This window comes from Felis catus, chromosome C1 (assembly GCF_018350175.1).
Source record: "Felis catus isolate Fca126 chromosome C1, F.catus_Fca126_mat1.0, whole genome shotgun sequence".
Classification (NCBI taxonomy): Eukaryota; Metazoa; Chordata; class Mammalia; order Carnivora; family Felidae; genus Felis; species Felis catus.
In genome coordinates, this window is record NC_058375.1 from 85,796,841 (window position 1) to 85,814,538 (window position 17,698).

Below are 17,698 nucleotides of genomic sequence, written 5' to 3' on the forward strand. Positions count from 1 at the left end.
GTATGGTATAATATAGTGGTCTGGTTTCATTCTTTTGCATATGGCTCCCCAGGGTTCCCAATACCCATTTATTGAAGAAACAGTCCTTTCCCCATTGTGTATCCTTGACTCCCTTGTCATAAATTAATTTACCATACATGTGTGGGTTTGTTTCTGGGCTTTCTATTTTGTTTCACCAATCTATGTCTGCATTAATGTCCTTACCATACTGTTTTGATTATTTTAGTTTTGTAATATAGTTTGAAATTAGGAAGTGTGATGCTTCCAGATTTGTTCTTCTTTCTCAAGATTGCTTTGACTGTTTGGGGTCTTGTGTGGGTCTATACAAATTTTAGGATTGTTTTTTTATTTCTGTGAAAGGTGGCATTGGGATCTTGATGGGGATTGCATTGACTCTGTAGATTACTTTGGACAGTATCAACATTTTAACAGTATTAATTCTCCCAAACCATGAACATGGAAGTTCTTTTAATTTTAAATTTCCTCCTGACACAGAGAGAACTCACATAAAGCCTAAATCTGGACCCTGCAGATTGTTTTGTCTTTGTGAAGTAGAGCTACTGTTTTGAATAAAGTTATCTTAAATTTTTTTTTTCAACGTTTATTTATTTTTGGGACAGAGAGAGGCAGAGCATGAACGGGGGAGGAGCAGAGAGAGAGGGAGACACAGAATCGGAAACAGGCTCCAGGCTCTGAGCCATCAGCCCAGAGCCTGACGCGGGGCTCGAACTCACGGACCGCGAGATCGTGACCTGGCTGAAGTCGGACGCTTAACCGACTGCACCACCCAGGCGCCCCTGAATAAAGTTATCTTAAGGGAGCAACAATTTTGTGGTTGGACTCTCTTTTATTCCTAAGTCCATAAATCAAGAACTCCTCCTTTTTGCTTTATTATCATAGATATTGTCATCAACTTCCATTCAGTTGGATATTTGTCAACATTCTAATTTAGTTGTAAGCCTTCAGTTGTCTGTCATACTTCTTAAATAATAAATCGCAAAAGAATCATTTGGGGATCTTATTAAATGCAGTTTCTGGTTCAGTAGGTCAGTGTGTGACCTGAGATTCTGCATTTCTAACCAGCTCCCAGGTGATGTGATGTTGCTGGTCCCCAGCCACACTGTATAATAAGGGTCCATGGGTCATTCTTACCCTGTAAATATCAACTTGCCACATTCAATTGGGTGCTTGTAGCATTTGGTAAGTTTCATAGTTGGGATGAGCAACATCAAAAATTAGCAGTTAAACCATTGCCTTTTCTTTTCAGAAATTACCAAAAACAAGATGAAAAAAACTTGTTCAAGAAAATGGAAAAATTCTTGAGAGGTCTAACAATAATGTCTGGAGTTTTTAATTATAATTGATTCCTCCTGTTTCTTTTTTATAGTTTTTTTTTTTAGATACATGAAATAGTTCAGGGAATATATATTAAGTTTTTTAATAATGTATTTTAAAGAATACATTAATGTATTAATTAATGTATACATAATTAATGTATTTTAAGAATTTATCTTTCTAAAATACAGAAATTAAAACCTAGACTACTGTAAACTGGAATTTAAAATAGCTAGAGACAATGTCATGGTTTATTTATAAGAATAACAAGCAGATTGCATAGGTTCGAGTTTGCACTATTTGACAATCACGTTTTTGCAGCAACACCCATTTCTAAACTTCTGAACTGCTCTTCAGTATTTACTGTTGCACCATCTTATTCATTGGTTGACTACCAATTGTATTGAATCTATTAGCTAAGCAAAGATGAAATCCTAATGTGGGTTCCAGTATCGAGGATAAGGTATATGTAAGAATTGTGGGCAATGATGACATCAGAAATGTACCTTGAAATACTCTTGTCAATTACTAAAGCCAGGAGATTGAATGCTTTTTGTCTTATTTCTTGTGTGAAAAGGGTTAGAGGTGGATAAAGAATGTACTGTAAGCGATAATGCATCCAGTTTAGTTGTAAAGTTTGTATTTTGTCGTGATACCATTGAACCAGCTTCCGATTGTGGGGGGTCTATGCCTAAATAGAATTAGCTTTGGGAATTCTCTAATTTTTTCTCTTCCAGTTACATGTCCTTGTGGGATTCAGAATCAAGAGCCTTCCCTTCTACCCTCAAATTCTCTTTCTTAACATCTTCCCAGTAAGTCTTCCCTATGTACCAAACTATGAGGTGAACTTGAACACCTGTCTCCTTTCCACCTCCTGAATCGTGGGTACTGCTTTCTGGTCTGTCTTTCTTTGATGTCAAGTTAGACCATTTCATCAGTCCAGTTCTTTAAACGGGGAACTACCTCTGTTTCCGTAATAGCCCTGGGGCAGTGGAGTACAGGAGGCATGCAGGGCAGACTGGTGCTCCAGTCACAGCTAGAGCAGGCCTAAGTCAGACTAGAAAATGGGCTGGGTTTCTTTAAAGAGTGGCCAAATTTGGTGGCCTTGGATGGACACTGAGGCTAGGGTACTGGACAGATATGTGTCCAGGATGGAAGAAGTGTTGAAGACAGAGTCAAGATGGTGGAGAGATAGGCTTCATTTGGACTCAAGGGTGTGAGGGAAAAGAGGTCAGTTACAAACAGAAACACCCGTAATGATACAACTACCTTGCCTTTCTTTTTTTTTTTTTTAATTTTTTTTAACGTTTATTTATTTTTGAGACAGAGAGAGACAGAGCATGAATGGGGGAGGGTCAGAGAGAGGGAGACACAGAATCTGAAACAGGCTCCAGGCTCTGAGCTGTCAGCACAGAGCCCGACGCGGGGCTCGAACTCACGGACCGTGAGATCATGACCTGAGCCGAAGCCGGCTGCTTAACCGACTGAGCCACCCAGGCGCCCCTACCTTGCCTTTCTTTTGAGGAGTTTTAAAAGCAGATAAAAAAAATATTTTTTATTTGAGAGACTGTGCACATGCATGAGCGAGGGAGAGGGGTAGAGGGAGGGAGAGGGAGAGGGAGAGGGAGAGGGAGAGAGAGAGAGAGAGAGAGAGAGAGAGAGAGAGAGAGAGAGAGAATCCTAAGCAGACTCCATGCTCAGTATGGAGCCCAACGTGGGTCTCGGTCCCATGACCCTAGAATCATGACCTGAGCCGAGATCAAGAGTTGGACACCCAACCGTCTGAACCACCCAGGTGCCCCTAAAAACAGATATTTAAAAAGACTTGTGAAGGCCATGACTTCGCTTGTAATGAAGCCTGGTTAATTATTTCTTATGTCCCAGGTCTAACTGACCCAGGGCCATGACTTGGCCAAAAACACTTGACCCCCAACAGTGGCTACCTCTCTCAAAAGGCTCTGTTTAAGTCAAGACAGATCTCTTCCTGTTATTTCAAAGCACATGTTCTTTTGGCAGAGGCTCATGCTGTCTTAGAAAATCTACTATGTTAGATTTGCTTTGAGCCGGTGTGTTAGCTTCATAGGATGTGATTTTTAAATGCTACTTAAAAATACACGTTGTACGTCTTCTGTTTGAGATGAGGCTTTTAAGGAGTAATAGACACCACAATAAAAGCCAGCGTGGTTTCTATTGTCAATAAGAGAGGAATTTGCATGGCGTGCTGCTTTTTCATGAGGAGCACTTGCGTAGAGCATCTCTTAGCAACACACAAATCAGCTTTGACACCTGATTCATCTTTAATATTCAGGTTCACATCAAGTCTTCCCAGTGATGGGACAGATGGAGTCTTTTAAACCAAGCAAGTGAAAGGTGTCACTTTGTGATTTTTCCATCTTTAGGTTGGCAGCAGCCTCAGAGTTTTCCTTTGGTAACATTTTGGAACTGGAATTTTTTTCAGTGTGGCCTCTTCTGTCCTCCAACTCCTCGGTTTCCATTTCCACTTCATGTTTTTCATCCCCAAAGACTTTGTAATGTTGGGATCAACTTTGAGATCAAATCTGAACTCCTGGGGCACCTGGCTGGCTCAGTCAGTTAAGCGACCAATTCTTGATTTTGGCTCAGGTCATGATCTCATGGTCGTAGATCAAGCCCTGTGTTAGGCTCCACACTGATTGTGTGGCCTACTTGGTACTTTCCCTCCCTCTCTCTTTGTCCCTCCCCTGCTCATGCTCTCTTTCTCTCTCTCTTTCTCTCAAAATAAATAAGTCTTAACACATAAGAAAATCTAAATTCCTCAGAGTGGCGTTCAGGGCCCGTCACAAACTGCTTGCTGCTTACTTCTGTCATATCCTCTGCTTCAGCCAAATCAAACAGCCCAGTTATCCAAACATGCTGGGTTCTTTGATATCACTATTTCTTCAAGCCCCTGTTGTGTTTCTTTGCTCTGGGAAAACTCTTTACTGGCTAAGTTCTGCTAATCTTTCTAGATACTTCTGAATTCTCAGGGATCTTCTTTCTGATTCTTTCAGATTGAGTTAAGGGCATGTTTTGGTCATAGAGCTTTAAAATTGGATTTCAGTTGTTTGCTTTTCTTGTACTTAACTGGGAACTTTTGAGGGACAGGAATTCTGTGTTTCATCTGTATATCTCTCTCCTTTCTGGATGTTTCATTTATCTGAATTTTTCTCTGTCTGTGGCAAAGCTGAATCTTCTCTCCCTGTGAAATAGTAGTTCTTTAATACTGAGCATTTTGGCCAGAGGCTCAAGGTACTCATTTATGAATTTAACAGCTACTTTTTTGAATTGTTCATACCGTGTCAAGGACTATGCTGTTTATTACTATTGGAAGGATATGAGAGTCAACCATCAGATAAAGAGTTATACTAGATGTAGCATTAAGTGGAAAAAATCTGGAGGAATAAAAAATTAAAGCAAGGATTTCTGAAAATGCAAGGTAGCACAGAGGCTATACCATGGTTTTATGAAGGTTATCACAAAGGAAGCAAAACTTAAAAGTATTTTTTGAATATGTATTTTGGCAGTTGGTATAGAAACATTGAATGTAACTCAGTGATTATGGTAACCTCATCAATTTATATATCTTTTTAAAAAAGTTTATTTATTTTGAGAGAGAGAGGGAAAGAGAGCAAGAGAGAATCCCAAGCAGTCTCCACACTCAGCACAGAGCCCGATGTGGGTGTCCATCTCACGAACTGTGAGATCATGACCTGAGTCAGAATCAAGAGTTGGGACGCTCAACTGACTGAGCCACCCAGGTGCCCCTAAGTTTATATATCTTAAGCTCAGAAAATAGCCCTCAGTGGTTTGCTTCCACAAAGTTCCTTCTGCCGTAATAGAAGGCAGATACTGCCACACTCCCTAGGAACTGGTGTGTGTAGACTTCTGGAGTTTTTATTTTATTCATATATTTAAACCTTCACCTCGGTTTATTCCTTCATATTCATATATTTAAACCTTCACCTCGGTAAATTAAATTAAACAAAATTTAATTTGTTTAAAAACATGCTGGAAATTTCTTAAGATAATTTAATGAATACCAATTTTAGAACATGCTAAGTTAGTCTTATATACGGACAACATATTTTATATGTAGAGCTTCTATACTGTCTCAGAAATAGGATCTAAAGGTGTTCCTCTTTCCTTTTGCTTTATTTGGAAAAGAGCAAAAATTAAAAGGAAAAAAAAACACTTCTTATTTGAAAGTGGGGTAGGATATTATATGTAAAAAAAAGCCTCACAGCCATCCAGTCTTATCCTATGCTGTTAACGTTTGGGCACTTACTAAATTGACTTCTTTCTAAAGTTATTTATAAATACTGTTGTTAAAACAATCTAGTGATGTGCTGTCTGCTATCTTTTATGATAACAACTTGAAAGGTTCCTTTCTGTACTAACTCTAGCTTTGGTCTGCTTTGATCTGTTTATTTATCACTTAATGTTTTATTTTCAAAAGCATCTGAGGCACATTGTTTTAAAAAAGTCAAACAGTGGGTGCCTGGGTGGCTCAGTCGTTTAAGCTCCTAACTTCAGCTCAGGTCATGATCTCATGGTTGGTGAGTTTGAACCCCGCATCAGGCTCTCTACTGTCAGTGCAGTGCCCGCTTCAGATCCTCTGTCTCCCTCTCTCTCTGCCCCTCTCCCACCCTCATAAATGAATAAACATTAAAAAAAAAAAGTCAAACAGTATAGACATGCAATAAAAAGTGAAAGTTTCCTTTCATTCTTGGGAGTAACCAGTCAGTGTTTTCCTATATATTCTTCCAGATAACTGAAGTTTTGGTTAAATTATAACTTTTTTTTTTATATATATGAAATTTATTGACAAATTGGTTTCCATACAACACCCAGTGCTCATCCCAAAAGGTGCCCTCCTCAATACCCATCACCCACCCTCTCCTCCCTCCCACCCCCCATCAACCCTCAGTTTGTTCTCAGTTTTTGACAGTCTCTTATGCTTTGGCTCTCTCCCACTCTAACCTCTTTTTTTTTTTTTTTTCCTTCCCCTCCCCCATGGGTTCCTGTTAAGTTTCTCAGGATCCACATAAGAGTGAAACCATATGGTATCTGTCTTTCTCTGTATGGCTTATTTCACTTAGCATCACACTCTCCAGTTCCATCCACGTTGCTACAAAAGGCCATATTTCATTTTTTCTCATTGCCACGTAATATTCCATTGTGTATATAAACCACAATTTCTTTATCCATTCATCAGTTGATGGACATTTAGGCTCTTTCCATAATTTGGCTATTGTTGAAAGTGCTGCTATGAACATTGGGGTACAAGTGGCCCTATGCATCAGTACTTCTGTATCCCTTGGATAAATCCCTAGCAGTGCTACTGCTGGGTCATAGGGTAGGTCTATTTTTAATTTTCTGAGGAACCTCCACACTGCTTTCCAGAGCGGCTGCACCAATTTGCATTCCCACCAACAGTGCAAGAGGGTTCCCGTTTCTCCACATCCTCGCCAGCATCTATAGTCTCCTGATTTGTTCATTTTGGCCACTCTGACTGGCGTGAGGTGATACCTGAGTGTGGTTTTGATTTGTATTTCCCTGATGAGGAGCGACGCTGAACATCTTTTCATGTGCCTGTTGGCCATCTGGATGTCTTCTTTAGAGAAGTGTCTATTCATGTTTTCTGCCCATTTCTTCACTGGGTTATTTGTTTTTCGGGTGTGGAGTTTGGTGAGCTCTTTATAGATTTTGGATACCAGCCCTTTGTCCGATATGTCATTTGCGAATATCTTTTCCCATTCCATTGGTTGCCTTTTAGTTTTGTTGGTTGTTTCCTTTGCTGTGCAGAAGCTTTTTATCTTCATAAGGTCCCAGTAATTCACTTTTGCTTTTAATTCCCTTGCCTTTGGGGATGTGTCGAGTGAGAGATTGCTACGGCTGAGGTCAGAGAGGTCTTTTCCTGCTTTCTCCTCTAAGGTTTTGATGGTTTCCTGTCTCACATTTAGGTCCTTTATCCATTTTGAGTTTATTTTTGTGAATGGTGTGAGAAAGTGGTCTAGTTTCAACCTTCTGCATGTTGCTGTCCAGTTCTCCCAGCACCATTTGTTAAAGAGGCTGTCTTTTTTTCCATTGGATGTTCTTTCCTGCTTTGTGAAAGATGAGTTGGCCATACGTTTGTGGGTCTAGTTCTGGGGTTTCTATTCTATTCCATTGGTCTATGTGTCTGTTTTTGTGCCAATACCATGCTGTCTTGATGATGACAGCTTTGTAGTAGAGGCTAAAGTCTGGGATTGTGATGCCTCCTGCTTTGGTCTTCTTCTATAACTTTTTTTTAATACAAAAAAAAATGGGATCACACTTTCCACACTCTGTCACTTATATTTTCATTTACTAATGCTTTATTTCATAGCTGCTCTTCTCTATCACCACATGTAGGTCCATCCCAGGATTTCTACTGGCTGTATAATATTTCATGGAATGGATTTACTATGATTTAATAAGCCAGTTGTCCATTAGGTATCTCCAGTTTTCTTTTTTATTACAAATAATGCTGCAGTAATCATTTTCTCATCTTGTATACAGGCATGTATCTCTATAGGGTGATACTTGGACGTGTATATGCTTGGTTGGAGGTATTGCACATGTAAAATTTTGCTGCAATTTAAAAGTTTATATTTTATTCAAGACTTAAACAGTATTTAACCATAAGCAAAAGTTCTGATTTGAAAGTCAACTCTTTTAATTTTTTTTTTCAACGTTTATTTATTTTTGGGACAGAGAGAGACAGAGCATGAACGGGGGAGGGGCAGAGAGAGAGGGAGACACAGAATTAGAAACAGGCTCCAGGCTCTGAGTCATCAGCCCAGAGCCTGACGCGGGGCTCGAACTCACGGACCGTGAGTCGGACGCTTAACCGACTGCGCCACCCAGGCGCCCCGAAAGTCAACTCTTTTAAAAAGGAAAGGTGGATGGATTCCTTTCTTGAGGGCGCAATGAGATTACATAATTCAGGGAGGACTTTTTGTCATTGTTTTTCTTCTCATGTTTTAACCTGAATTTTATGTGGAATCTTTGAGAGAAAGTACTCCTTGGCCTTTCTGTTGCCTCAAAAAATAAATCTATGTTCTTATTGGTAGCATCTCCTTGATAATGCTGTTATTTCACTGGATGTTAATACTCGTTATGATGAACCATAATTTTAGCTTAATTCTATTCTGTACAATATGACATAGAATAGAATGGGGTAGCATCCGATGGGGTAACTTATCTTAAAAGAAATGCATGAAGTTGACTCTAATAATAAAATTTAAAACCGAGAGTATCCTTTTATATACATATTTGAAGTCCTTTTCTTGTAATCTTAAAAGCAGTTATAATTGTGCCTTATTGAATAAAAGAAAACTTACAGATGAAGCACATTTTCTTTTTCTTTTTTTCTTCATGTTTATTTATTTTTGAGAAAGTGAGAGCACGTGAGTGGGGGGGAGAGGCCAGAGAGATGGAGAATCCCAAGCTGGCTCCGTGCTGACAGTGTCGGGGTCCCTCCTGACATGGGGCCTGAACCCTTCAACTGCAGGATCGTGACTTGAGCCGAAACCAATAATTGGATGCTTAACTGACTGAGCCACTCAGGCACCCCCACATTTTCTTTTTCTTAAAGGATAAGCTAATTGAGGCTACATACCTTACTTTTATGTGGGACGAGTAGGTTTCTGAAGTTCTTTCTGAAGTTCTTCCAGGGCCTTTCATGGAGCCACACACAATTAGGTATTTAGTACTCTTTTAGGCAATATCCCTGTTTAACTCAAGTTTCTTCACATACACCTTTGAGTCCACTTCACTCCAGCTGTTTTTATAGACATATCAAATTGCTATTTGAGAAATACCTTACAGATATTAGATTCATATTTAAAAAAATTTTTTGTGTGATTATTCATTTTTGAAAGACAGAGAGAGACAGAGCACAAGCAGGGGTGGGCGGAGAGAGAGGGGGACACAGAATCTGAAATAGGCTTCAGGCTCTGAGCTGTCAGCACAGAGCCCGATGTGGGGCTCGAACTCAAAAACCACGAGATCATGACCTGAACTGAAGTCGGATGCTCAACTGACTCAGCCACCCAGGCGACCCTAGATTCATATTTAAAAGGCAAATGGGCTCATAGTCTTTACTGCTGTGAAATGTATTATAAACATCTGAGAACCTTAATAGTCAATTCATATATGGTTATATTATAGATATATATTGGAAGATAGGTATTTGTGTTTCATATAGAACTTTATTATTTATTCTGACGTACAGAAAATGACTTTTTAAAAAAATTCTAAGATTTCATAATCTTTCTAGTCTGACTTGTAAAGGCATATCTGCTAATCTTTTTATTTATAAGATATACTTTCAAGGAGATGATAGTAATGTATTTTACAGATTATTTTGTTTTCTCTCTTTTTTACAGAAAACAAGCATCGTTATGGGTCCAAGGAGACATTTTCCGATCCAAACTGAAAAATAGACCATCCAATGAAGGGAGTATTAACAAAATTCTTTCTAGCTTGGATGATATGTCTATTGGTGGAAACTTATCTAAAACACAAAACGTGGAAAGATTTGGAGAGGTGAGTTTTCCTCTGGAAGATTTTCATGTCTCCTTAAGACTAATGTTCTGCATTTCTTTGTTTCCTAGCTGAACACATATAACATAGGAATATCTCCTTTCTGAGATGCTGAGAGTGCCAATATTTTTAGGTGTAGTTATCCACTGATAAAATAAGAATCAGAGCAAAGAAACCAGTTATCCTTAAAAGTAAAAAAGCTGTAACTTAAGGAACACAATTGTAAAGGAGGGTACTCTGGTTTGGAGAGTATTTACAAAAAGGAAATAGAAAAACAAAGTTTCTATTTGAAGATGGAAATGGATATAAAGAGGAAAAAATTAATGTGACAATTGAAAAAATAATATATACCACAAGTGGTTTTGTGAAAGGCTCAAATGCATGTTGGTTTCTAAAGTCCAGAGTTGAAAACATAATTAGGGGCAATTTTTTTTTTAATGGAGGCTCTATATTATAAGCAAACCACTTTAAACTGGTAATATCCATGGTCTCATTTAATCTTTATAACTAACTGATGAATTAGGCAGTATGATCTCCATTAAAAAGGGGGTTTTAAAAGTTATTTGAGAGGGAGAGATAGAGAAAGAGAGAGAGAGGAGAGACAGTGGGGTGAGGGGCAGAGGGAAAGAGAGAGAGAATCCCAAGCAGACTCCATGTGGAGCCGGATGTGGGGCTCAATCCCACGATCCTGGGATCCTGACCTGAGCTGAAATCGAGTTGGACACTTAACTGACTGAGCCACCCAAGCACCCCTCTATTTTATAGTAAGGAAATTGAATGTCACCGAAGTTCTAACCTCTGTGATTCCATTCCACATCTATCTGATTCTGAATCTGTTTTTTCTGTTACACCCTGCTACCTAAAAATGGAAGTGACTTACAACAGGTAGGATCATGGGCATTTTTGGAGCTAGAAGCAACCTTGAAATCATTTGTTCCACTTCCCCTCTGGTGCGGATCAGAAACCAGGGCCCCACCAACTCTGTTCCTTGCTGAAGGTCACAGCATTAATAGTAGGACTACCTTGAGACTAGGAGTCTACCTCCTGGGTTAGCTTTTTCTACCACAATATGCCTGAGGTAAGCTAAGCGCTTGGTTTGTATTCATATTTTTATGTCCCTAAAGGAACAAAAAAAGCCGTTGAAAATATTTAAGCCACAAGTGTGGATTTACATTCTATTTGGATGTTTGACCCGGACAAGGGCCTTGAACAAAAGTCTGTTGGTTCCGGCTTGGCCCTCAGGGAACCCCAAATGGAAGGAACACATCATAACTCTCTTAGGTCAACAAGTGGCATGCCAAACAGGTTTCTTTCACCAAGAAAGATAACCGGAGTGCTTATGCTAGGGAGAGTGGGCTTTCTTCAAGGACACAGGATGGGGACTGCCAGAAGAACCAATTCTTCAGCCCCATGGTCTCTACTCCAGGACAGCCACTGATGAAGCGGCCAAGTTTACTGGTGTGAGTCATCTGTCCTGACAAAATGTAAATCTCAGCCAAGGTCATGTTGATGTTCACAGCCTTTGTTAACTTTTTCTTGTCTCTTTGTAGTAGTCTGGCCTATTCAAAGCAAACAAAAAGGATCTGAACTGACATTTTAATGTGATAATATAGCTAAGCAAGAATACTTTTCTTGCTCTGGTCAGCATTTCCTTCTTAGGGTTTGTTCAAGTAAACAGGACTTTGAGTTATGACCTCTGAAAAGAGGCACATACAATTTATCCATCTATCTGAGAAACATTTATCTTATGGGAATATAATGTTTCCTATGTCATAATCTGTATTAAACTAACATCTGGTAGTTAGAGCATTTTGTTCTCATACTTTTTTAGATCTCTTTTAGTCGAATTTAAGAATAATTAACATTTATTTCTCACTAGAAGATGAAAAATGAAATATGATTGAAATTTAAAACGTCAATTTTATTTATTTATTTATTTAAATAGGATTTATTGTCAAATTGGCTAACATACAGTGTGTAAAGTGTGCTCTTGGTTTTTGGGGTAGATTCCCATGGTTCATCGCTTACATATAACACCCAGTGCTCATCCCAACAAGTGCCCTCCTCAGTGCCCAGCACTCATTGTCCCCTCTCCCCCACCCTCCCATCCACCCTCAGTTTGTTCTCTGTGTGTTATAGTCTCTTATGGTTTTCCTCCCTCTCGTTTGAAATTATTTTTCCCCCTTCCCTTCCCCTGTAGTCTTCTGTTAAGTTTCTCAAGATCCACACGTGGGTGAAAACATATGATGTCTGTCCTTCTCTGACCTACTAAAATAAGTCAGTTTTAAATATGAGCATGTGTTCAGGTATTGGGCAGTTTCTCTTCCTCTTCCTTATTCCCAGAACCCCCAATTTATTACTTTAACTCTAGCCATTCAGAAGTGTTATTATTTTTGAAATTAGAGTGCAGAAATGAAAGAATTCAGAAATAACACTGAATGATGGTGCATTTAAGATCTCAGACAGTGACATATATGCAGGTTTGGGGCCATATTATAGTTAGGTGATGCCCTGTATAAATATTAAGCCCTTTTCTCTCTATGCTTACCTAGTGCCAGCTCCAAAACATTACCGGAATAGGGGGAGTTAGTTTCCTCGAAAGCGAATGTAAGAGAGTTAATGATATCTTCGTCATTCTCATGAATTCCAAGTGGGAAAATAAGTTGAGAATGTTGCAAGGATTTTTACGTGTTTCAAGCTCCTTACCAATATTCAGGATAGAAGTCCATGAAAATTCTGGATTTATTCAGTTTGTGTGTAAAGGAAGTGCAAAAAGGGAGTATTTTTCTAGAGGTTGCTTTTTGTTTTTCCTTTTTAAAAGCAATATCAGATTGAAAATAGAGATGGTAAATTATATATATATTTATATGTATATATATATATATATATATATATATATATATTTGTAGTTAATGTTTATTTATTTTTGAGAGAGAGAGGCAGAGACAGAGCATGGGTGAGGGAGGGGCAGAACAGAATCCGAAGCAGGTTCCAGGCTCTGAGCCGCCAGCACAGAGCCCGACGCAGGGCTTGAACCATGGACCTCAAGATCATGACCTGAACCCAAGTCTGATGCTTAACCAGCTGAGCCACCCAGGTGCCCTGTGGGGCTGTTATTTAAACAGAAGTTCTCTGGCCTCAGAGTCTGCACTCAGCCACGCACCGTGAGGCCTTTCTCTGTATCATGCTGCCTCCCCATGATGTCCTACATGTGGCTTTAGTATATTGCATCAACAATTTTTTTTAAATAAAAAAATTTTATTTAGTTTATTTTTTGAGAGAGAGACAGAGCGAGTGAGCAGGAGAGGGACAGAGAGAATCCTAAGAAGGCTCTGAGCTGTCAGCACAGAGCCTGACATGGGACTTGAACTCATGAACCATGAGATCCTGACCGGAGCTGAAGTCCAGAGTCAGACACTTAACCGACTGAGCCACCAGGCACCCGTACATCAGTAACTTTGAACATAACCTTAGCCAGCCTGTCCTAATACATTTCTCCTGGAACTGTGATTGTTGTTAACTTTTCCTACTCCGGGGTGATAATCCAATATTAGCACACCAAACAGATGCTCTTGACTTCGAGACATTAATTAGGTATAAGTGCTGCTAATGTTCAGACAAGTTCACATAAATTGACAATCAGGTAAATAAGAATGTAGTGTTTTATTTAATTAATTAATTTATTTTTAAAGATTTGATTTTTAAGCAATCTCTACACCCAAGTGTGGGGCTGGAACCCACAACCTGAAATCAAGAGTTGAACACTCCACCAACTGAGCCATCCAGGCACCCTGAGAATGTAGTGTTTTAATGACATCGAGATACTGTAATTTATAAAGTCCTTTGCTCTTTTACATCAAATGCTCATGTTCAGGGTGCATCTTAGAAAAAAATCCATGAAGTCAAAAATTAAATCTTTAAGGCCCTACTTTCAAGCACTGTTCTGTCCACTCTTATTTTTAATGTTTATTTATTTGAGAGAGAGAGAGAGAGGGGGCACACACAAGCAGGGAAGGGCAGAGAGATGGGGGAACAGGATCTGAAGCAGGTTCTGTGCTGACAGCAGAGAGCCCGATGTGGGGTTCAAACTCACAAATTGTGAGATGGACGTGAGCCGAAGTCATTTGCTTTTTTTTTTAATAGGTTTTAAATGTTTATTTTTGAGAGAGAGAGGCAGAGTGTGAGTGGGGGAGGGGCAGAATGAGAGGGAGACCCAGAATCCCAAGCAGGCTCCAGGCTCTTAGCTGTCAGCACAGAGCCCCACATGGCGCTCGAACTCACAAATCACAAGATCATGACCTGAGCCGAAGTCAACACTTAACCGACTGAGCCACCCAGGGACCCTGTTCTTTCCACTCTTAGGACCCCTAAGGCATTCTGGTTCCAATCTGAATGCCACTGGGATCCAGCAGAGGCTATTGGACAAGACAGTGCCAGTACACAGAGCCACGGGTTGGGGAGACTGCTCTGGCTGTGGAGTGAAAGGGGTGCTGGAGTCGGTGTGTGGCCGGGCATGAGAGGCTCAGGTGATGCGGGAGGGGGGTCCTGGGTGGTAAAGGTCTCAACCAGTGACAGCAAGGAAGGAGAGAAGACAGATTTGGGGGCTCTGATAAATCCAAACTTTCTATTGATCAGAAGCAACTTAATTTGACGATGGCATCTTTGTCTTTCTCTAGCTTTTACATCTCACAGGTTCAACATCTGAGAGATGAAAGAATTTTGTAGATGACCCAGCCACCTTTCCTAGCCAAATCACTTAAACCTGCTAAAAATCCATTATCATCTTTCTCTTCCAATCCTTTCACCTCTATTTTTCTCATTTATATTTCAAACTCTCCCTTCATATCATTTTTTATATTCTTCTGTCTTTTTTTCCCTAGTGTGCTATATTTTATCTAATAGATTTTTTCTCTTAATGGCACACACCGGTGGCTTACTCTGTCACCATTTTATTAATGCGTTGGTCAGTAATTACTTTATCCAATGGAAATCTATGAACACATTTTATTTTGGTTCTCATCTCGTGTGTATATAGAGAACAACTGATGAAATAAAATAAATCTTTGTACTTTGCACTATTATTTGCTCTTTTGCTAGACCATCCTCTGTAAATAAGTACCTCTTTTAAAATGGTCTTTCTTTAGGTATCGTAGTTGGCTCTCACTTTCCTGCCTTTATGTAGAGCAAGCTGGTATCCAAAAGAAAGAGCTGGTGCTCAGACTCACCAGAGGACAATGGGTAGTTTGACCAAACACCACTCTCCATGGCGAGCAAAGATATGAGGGTCTTCCCTGGATGAGGCTCCCTTCCTTTGTTCACCAGCAACCACGTGACTTTGTTTCTTTTTAGCAAATTCTAGGGAATCTAAGCAGCTCAGGCCAGAGAGGGTCTGCACTGGAACTCTGTGGGGAGAGGGGCTGGTGCCTAAGAACACAAGGGAGGCCTGGGGTAGGTTCCCTGCATTCATCAGTTGTGACTGTTGTTAGCTATTATAAGGAATGAATTTGGTAGAAAGAATGAGACCTACCAGCGCCGGTTGAGAAGAGTCTTCGAACTGCCCCAGGTCCACAATTCTTGGAACTGATTCATGCCTCACGAGAGAGGAATTGTGTTTTCTAATATAGTCTCCCCTCACAGGTGTTTGTGTTCTAGGTGCCCTGATAAATACAGAGCTTAGTTGTATTCATGTCTGTGTGTTATATTCAGGATTCTGGAAGGCCAGAATCCTCTTTCTTACAGCTTTTTCTGGTTTCTTAATTCCATAATTTAAATGTAGTTTGAATAACATTGTTTTAATGTTTTGTTGAGAGTTTGAAGGCTGTTAATCTCTTACTGAGGGTTTTATGGCTTATATGTTCTATACCTTTGAGCTGAAGCTTCATACAATAGCCACAGAAATAAAATAAAGGGTGATGCATTGAGACAAAAAATATGTGATTTGTGTTTCAGCAGATTTATTCAGACCTGTATTGCATGTCTGGATCTTTCTCCTCTCTCTCCCCAGGTCCTGGGGAGATCGCCCTCTCCTCTCCCCAGGTCCTGACTTAAGAGTTTTCTCATACCCTGGGGCTCCTGGGCAGATCAGTGAGTTAAACATCCGACTTTGGCTCAGGTCATGATCTTGCGTTTTGTGAGTTCGCACCCTGTGTGGGGCTGTGTGCTGACAGCTCAGAGCCTGGAGCCTGCTTCAGATTCTGTGTTTCCCTCTCTCTGTCCCTCCCCTGCTTACGCTCTGTCTCTCTCTCAGAAATAAATAAACGTTAAGAAAATGGGTTTTCTCGTACCCTAAAATCCGGTCTGTCTCCTCTCACCAGACCACTGCATGAGCCACTTAACTGGGTCCCCCTCCTCCCTGTCCCACGTCTTCACCTTACCCAGTTCATTCTTCTCGTAGTAATCAACTAGGAGGAAATGTTTGCAACATATTCAAATTAGGCTTCTTTTTTAAATGTAAAGAGCTCTTAAAAATCAATGTGAAAATACCATGTACACAAATAAAACAAAATGGGAATTGTCATGGCTGGTAAGCATAAATAATGTTCTGCTTCCCTAGAAAATGAAAGAAATACAAATTTAAATGACGAGATGCTGTGTATGCCTCTCAAGTTGAGTGAGATTAAAGAATGTATGCAGTATTAGCAAGGATTTCAGAAATAAGAAGACCTTAAAGATTGCCAGTTGGAGTTTAAAGTGGAGGGCAATTTGATAATATGTGTCAGAAGACCTTAAAATGTCTTTAGCAATTGCACTTCTGTGAATCTATCTGAAGACAATAATAGGACAGTGTTTAAAAGCCGTATGCATAGAGGAGGATATTTGTTGGAGCTGTTCATAGTGACAAAAGACAGAAAAAAACCTAAGGGTAAAATAAATAAAATTTGGTATATGTAAACCATGGGATTTTATGTAGCCATAAAGAATAATCATGTAGAGGTTTTTTTGGTCTTTTGTTTTTTAAATGTACCCTGAAATACTTCCAACAATGTATTTTTTTAAGTGAAAAAGTAAATTACAGAGCAGCATATATGTAACTCAACCTCTTTTTGTCAGAAAGAAGTATGGTGGGGGATGGTATGAATAACACAGGGAAAAGTCTGGAAGACTATATGCCAGAGTACTAATGTGTTTTGCTTTTGATGGTAAATATGTAGGTGGTTTTAATAATTTTTCACTTTTATCTGTATTTTGTTATTACTTATGACAAACAAGTATCATAGGGTCTTTATATGTAATATTTTCTTTTTCTTGGGAAAGTATTTAGGGTATTTTAAACCCCTTAAAAGTAGGAGCTTAAGTAGAAAATATATTGAATCTGGGTGGTTAGCTGTCTGTTGCAGTTTTTTTTATTGTTTTCTACATTTGAAATGTATTATAATTAAAAAAATATTTCACTTTTAAGATACATAATAAAGTGGGGAGAAAACACATGTAACATAACTGTAATGTACAATAGTGTTAATTTTTAAACTGTGTATCTTTTTAAATTAGTATTCATTTTTTCAAGTAATATGTGACTACACTTTTAGAAATATCAAAAAGTACTGAATTCTGATAAAAAAGATCAGTACCCTATCCCACCTTTCTGTACCCCTAGACCAACTCCCAAAAGGGGAAACCTCTAAGCAAATTATATCCACATTTTCACTACCATATTTCTAAACATAAATGTTTCCCTTCTAATGCTATATTAAACAATTTATTGATTTTGGACATTTTTCAATTGCCTCCTGGTTGTGGTAGATAGGATTTAGCTCTCCCAGCCAGATGTTAACACCTG

At 39.3% G+C, this 17,698-nt stretch overlaps 1 protein-coding gene across 15 annotated transcripts in view; it reads left to right on the top strand.

The window, feature by feature from the left end:
- CDC14A (cell division cycle 14A) overlaps positions 1-17,698 on the top strand; it is a 191,366-nt gene that overhangs the window by 136,151 nt on the left and 37,517 nt on the right. For all 15 annotated transcript variants that reach the window (XM_045036293.1, XM_045036294.1, XM_045036280.1 and 12 more), the window contains one exon: positions 9,765-9,924. In XM_045036293.1, the coding sequence (XP_044892228.1) occupies positions 9,765-9,924 (160 nt within the window). The remainder of the gene's footprint in view (positions 1-9,764; positions 9,925-17,698) is intronic.